Here is a 6,000-nt window from a genome sequence, read left to right on the forward strand (position 1 = left end):
GTTGGAAACTTCAGAGTTCTAAAAACAATGTGTTCACTTGATGAACTTGGAAAACAATATGAATGCACACAGTACCATACTCGAGCCTGGTCACTTAAGCCACCTTGAAAGTTGCACAAATTTGATCTCCGCACTGCCGCGCCATTCATCGTGCCAATGCGACCCACTTTTGTCCCACCTGATGCCACGCTATATAAAAATAAAATAAAACAATTATTTCGTAGCAGATGATGCATTTGCTATTGGAACTTGGCTAATGAAACCATCTCTCATCACTCCCAGAATCACAGAGAAATTATCTACAGCTGCAGCTTGTCTCACGCGGCGTTCGGCGGAGTATGGATTTGGAGTCGTCTCAAAGGTAATCATTTATAATGTATATTGTAATGGATTGGTAAATCAGTTGCCTTTTCATTCCTTCTTATGAGTTAGATCATGTATCTGTAATATAATGTTTATTATAGATGTAACATAATTGTTAAGCTGTGCTGCACTGCACTGCGGCAATAAGATACAATGACACAGTGACACACAGTGTTTTCAAATAGGTTGTGCAATGTTCACAACTAGTTCACAAAATTAATGTGTGCGGTAAGTTTGAACATTTCAAAATTTTAATTGCGCACTGGCACACAGCCGTGCACAGTTCACGCACACTTTACAACTGTTTACAATGAGTTTACTCTCTGGGATGCCAGACATTGTGTGCCAGTGCGGGAATCAAATTTGTGTGTCAAGGTACCTTTAGTTGTTACAACTGTTTCTTATTGATGAGCAAGATGGAAAAAGTGTGAGATGAGTATTTGTAGTCTGGGTAGATGTTGCAAAAACTGTAATGCTAACAACCTTATTAATCGATAAAGAATGCAAACTGCAAACTTTTGCCTGTTCTTTGCACAGACAAAAGTAAGTTATTTGTTCAAAGTAATTAAATGATATTTGTCGGTTCATCAAGGCCCGCACATCCAGACTCAACAACATGTTCTACCCAAGTGCAATACGAGTATTGAATGCACATTAGCCTTCAGTCTGCACCATTCATTGCATTTATTTTTTATAAAGGTGAATGCAATGAATAGCACAGACTTCTATTTATATACACCTACTGGCTCCCTTGTAATGCATGTATATATTCTTATTTGTCTTTTTATATTTATATTTTTATATTTACTTTTACACCTTTGCACTACGGGAGTTGTCTTTTAATTTCGTTGTACCTTGTGTATAATGACAGTAAAAAGCATTCTATTCTATTATTCACTGTTTCAACATTCATGCCAGAGGACGCCATGAATGTAGTTCTTACGACGTCACGTTGGATAAATCAGAGCAATTCATTTCCATCAGAGTTTCTCAGAGGAAAACCCAACCACAGATTCAAATTGTTTTTGCCTGGCTGAATTCCCCACTCAATAACATGTCATGAAGGCAACATAACTTCTTCATCTTCTTCTCCCCCTTCATCTGTTAGAGGTCGCCAAAGCAGCTCATCATCACAATGACAGCTACTGGTTAAATCATTTGTAGCACTTTAATATTACAATAAAAACACATTTAATTTGGCTTCTCCAGTATGTAATAATACAGGAATTACTGACTAGACATATAGAACAAGTCGACTCGACTGTTGGCTACGATGTCCAGCAAAGTACTGTGGAAGAATTCTCAGGATGTCTCATGCAGTACATATATACAGAAATATAGGACCTGCATCCTGAGCATATTTGTATAAATGTGTGTTCTGAACTTTTCAAATGATTTCTTTAAATTGTCTACTTTCACAGTACTCAAAATCTTAGTATTTTGTAGGTTTATAGCCCAATGCATGATTCCACAAAGAGGCCCAGCAGATCATAATCAGCAAATAATTAACAGACATGATGTTCTTGACGCTGTTTAAAAGTTTAAAGGAATTCGCATTGGACATTTCTTTTATTTAGCCTTTTGCACCCATTGTTGCAAAATAATTTGCTCAAAGTTTTTCATTATTTTTGCAGCATTTATGATGTTTTCTATTATTTTTTTGTAATTCATAAGAGTTTTGCACATTACCATATGAATAAACTGATATTTACTAATTATTGAGTTATTACAGTTTGTTTTCAAAGTAGTTCATTTTTGTTGTGGTGGTTGAGTGTTGCCAAACTGAAGCTATTTTACATTTCCAGACAGTGTGTTTTTCAAAGTAAGACCCCCCGCTTACATTAAACTTTAATGTGTAAACGATAATGTGAATATTTAATGATTAAAGGTTGATTTGGATTTGTGTGGAACATAAAAGTTGTGTTGTCTGTGAAATCATCGAGCTGAACTTATCCAGCATGCAACAGGCAGACAGGGAGGAGGACAAGCAGGAAGAGCAGGAGCAGGAGAAGGAAGGCTTACCAGATGAAGTCGGTGCAGTGGCTGCAGAAAGTCGGCTGCTTGAAGAACCGAGCTATGAATTTATGGTTCTTCACTTCGTGGACGTTTTTCTGCCTCAGCGCGCCTTTACGGGCGAACCTGTTCGCCACGTCCTCGTTGGACGAGTCGATTAAATTTACAACATCAGCCATGGTTCCGTCAGACGAATGAGAGTCTGTCCTAAAGTGTTTCTGGTTGTTTCAGTCCGTGTGGAGGCGGCAGAAAGCTGAGCAACTGGTTCCTCCTCACTGCAGACTCGGGACTTTCTGTCTCTCAGCGTTCTCTCGCCGACTGGACTGACAGCTCGCGCCCTGTCAAGTCACGCACCGTCAGCAAAGCAACATCCTGCACCCTCCTTCGCAATAAAAGCCCACTTCCTGATAGCTTCGTCCAGACGCTGCAGAATGGATGTTTCACAGCCAAACATACTAAAAAAACAACAGCAAAAAAAAAAAAAAAAAAAAAAAAAAAATCAGCTTACAGTCATCAGAATTGATCTTAACACAGCAACCCTGATTTCACCCATTTAATTTCAGTTAGCGGACTTTCCATGTGGTTGGCATGAAGCTGGACTCTGGTGACAGTGGCAGAGAACACTGGACAAACTGCTGGACATTATGGACGATGCCCGCCATCCTCTGCACACCGTCATCATCAACCAGAGGAGCCTCTTCAGCAATAGATTAGAGGTGGGCGGATCGATCCTAATATTGATAATATCGATACCAACGCTGGTATTGATATTGAACGATCCTTGTGTAAAAAGATCGATACTCAAACTTTTTTCTCTCCCGCACGCACTGACTGCGTCTACTCTCTGTCTGTAAGAGCAGCGCACCCTTGTATTGTGGTTTGTCACCCCTCTACCTCAGGAGATTTTGTTTTAAGTTGTGTTGAGTGATATTTTTTTAAACAAAAATGTTGATTGTGATAATAAAGTATTTTGTTGTCACGTACAATGTTTGGCGAAATTCTATCCTAGGTCTTTGGATCCTTTGGATCTATGAAGCTTAAATATGAAAAAGTATCTGTATCGGTATTGATATCAGCGACACTGGGCCAGTATTTACTTGGTATCAGATCAATACCAAAATTCCCGGTATCGCCCACCTCTACCACAGATGGCTCCTTCACAAGTGCAGGACCAACAGACTGAAAACCTTCTTTGTCCTATCAGACTGTACAACTCCTCACTCAAGGGGAGGAGGAGTAACAGGAAGACAGGGGAGGGGAAGGAGAGGAACAGTAGTAGCCACTAAGACAGTAGCAAGCAGCATTTCTGGTATTTATATTTGTGTTTACATTTTGCAAATTGTTTTTTACTTCTACTTTTGATACTCTGTGTGCTTCTTACCCTGTGTGCTGCTATACAATGCTGCTGGAACATCAATTTCCCTGAGGGAGTCTTTCCAAGGGATTAATAAAGTTCTATCTAATGTAATCTTTCCCCAAACAAAAGTAAAATATATTGTCTTATATCATTGAGTAAATGCTACATATCCATCATGTAGCCTTACTTACAGTATACATTTTTCAAGAAAGGATCACATACAAGGAAGCTGGTGGACCAGCATTTTTCCTCATCATTGTGATCCATAGTTCTCATTGTTACTGTGCATCCACAAAATAAATAGTAGGAACAAAGTATACCACACAGGTGGACGTAAAAACAATTCAAATTGGGCACGTAGCCTTTCTTTTAATGTTGACAGCATTGCTATACACAGCCCAATCTCACACTTTTTTTTTCGTGATGCTGTCACAAAATGGGTCACTTTTTTTTCTTTTTTTTTTTGTCATTAGCTTAGAAGGAGCCGTTCATATTTCCATGGGAGTGGGCCCTGAATCTGCTATATTGCACCACCGTGTTGATACAGTACCTCAAAAGGGACATACTTACTCCACCTTTCACATTTTATGGCACAATTGGGAGCCTGAAGAAAAAAGAAAAGGAATGAGGGGTTGGTCCTCTATACACAGTCTACTAATTGCTAGTGCAAGCTAACAAGTTTTACAATCCTTTTTTTTTTTTTTTTTGGTCATATGAAGGAACGGCACATACTGTTTATCACAACAGAAGGCAGGGGAGCATGAATCATCATCATCAATGAAGTGAAAACATGAAGAGAAACATTGTGACCAACAAAATCATAATGCAATCTGCAACTTCACCACTAGATGATGCCAAATCCTACAAACTGTAACTTTAGAAACATTTTGTAAAATGAACTATTCTGGTTTTTTTGTTTTTGTTTTTTACTTGCACCAATAAACAGGAGGCATTAATCAAATAACATTCAGTGTTTTAGTGGATGCATATTAAATGCACAATATTCAATTTGAAAGGCTGGTAAGGTTACGACCTGACTGAAGCGCCTTGAGGCAACTTTGTTGTGATTTGCTGCTATATAAATGAAATTAATTAATTAATTTAAGTTTTAGTTAACAGACACAACAACCAGAAATGTACAATGAAATGTATAAAACAATTTCACAAAGGTTTCAAAAGAAACGCCATGCATGTTATTTGCTGCGGCCTTGCTCACACAAATCCCCATGTACATGAAATATAGGCCACAGAACAGATCTTGAAGCAGCGTTTTTCTGTTTTGTAAGTAGGAGAAAGAGCAGGTTGCACCACTATGTTACCCAATAGGATCACACTGTCAGGTGTCATTTCCTAAAGGTTGTCAAAAAGGCATCTAAAGTTGACAATCTGGCCAGTTACTTAAACTGCCAACTGGTGACTAAAATCTACATTTTTCAGGAATTTGAATTTGAACTTCAGTGAATAACACTGGTGTGAGGAGGCCTGAACAGTAATCATCTTTGTTCCAGCTCCCACTGGTAATATAATTTCTAGTTTTGATGACTACACGATGGTCCTGGTCAGCATGGTGTCTTAGTGATTCGCACTTCTGCCCCTCAGCATGAAGGTTTGCTTCCAACCTGCTCCTTTCTGTGTGCTTTGGGCAGCAATTCAAAAGTCAACCTGTGTGGCAAAATCAGTTGCTCTCCCTTCATCTGTAGCCAGCTTGAAGCTTTTGGCTTGCTGTTGCCTTGGTAACGGTGTGTGGTTTGAAGCCTTGTGTTATTGCACATATTCTTCTATCTATCTCCATGACATCCCCCGAGACATCCCGCTGCAGTCTGATTGGCTTCCTGTGGCTAAACTTTTTTTTTTTCATTTCATAAAGCCTTTTTTATGTCGAATCAGCACAGCCCTCAGGTGAAACAGCATTAACAGCACTTGATATTTTGTCCCATTATCTGACTTTACCAGCTCCCTTCAATCTACTGTTAAGGCTGATAAAAGAAGAAATGACACTTCAACCTTGCAAAGATTTTCATTTTTATCTTCACTACCATTTTCTTCAATGAACACTTCTGATATATAAGACAGGGCAGATAACCTTATATGGCATTACTGGGGTGTTAAATATGCTCATTCATAATGGTCATGGTGACGTTTATGCAGAGCCCCAACCTGCAATTCTGCAAAATGAAGCCAACATGGAAGTGGCCTATTTCTGCCCATAGAAACCCATGTTAAAATCTCTATCTTTACAGCAAAAATAAATGTGTTTATAACATGGT

General features: G+C 38.9%; 1 protein-coding gene across 2 annotated transcripts in view; it reads right to left on the minus strand.

Moving 5' to 3' along the window:
- Positions 1-2,711, minus strand: part of prkcaa (protein kinase C, alpha, a) — a 488,890-nt gene extending 486,179 nt beyond the window's left edge. Inside the window, exon 1 of one of the 2 annotated variants that reach the window (XM_034187877.1) lies at positions 2,386-2,711. In XM_034187877.1, coding sequence (XP_034043768.1) covers positions 2,386-2,555 — 170 coding nt within the window. In that variant the 5' untranslated portion in view covers positions 2,556-2,711. The remainder of the gene's footprint in view (positions 1-2,385) is intronic. The other variant, XM_034187878.1, reaches the window with a different exon arrangement.
- Between the last annotated feature and the right edge of the window lie 3,289 nt (positions 2,712-6,000).

This window comes from Thalassophryne amazonica, chromosome 15 (assembly GCF_902500255.1).
Source record: "Thalassophryne amazonica chromosome 15, fThaAma1.1, whole genome shotgun sequence".
NCBI lineage: Eukaryota > Metazoa > Chordata > Actinopteri > Batrachoidiformes > Batrachoididae > Thalassophryne > Thalassophryne amazonica.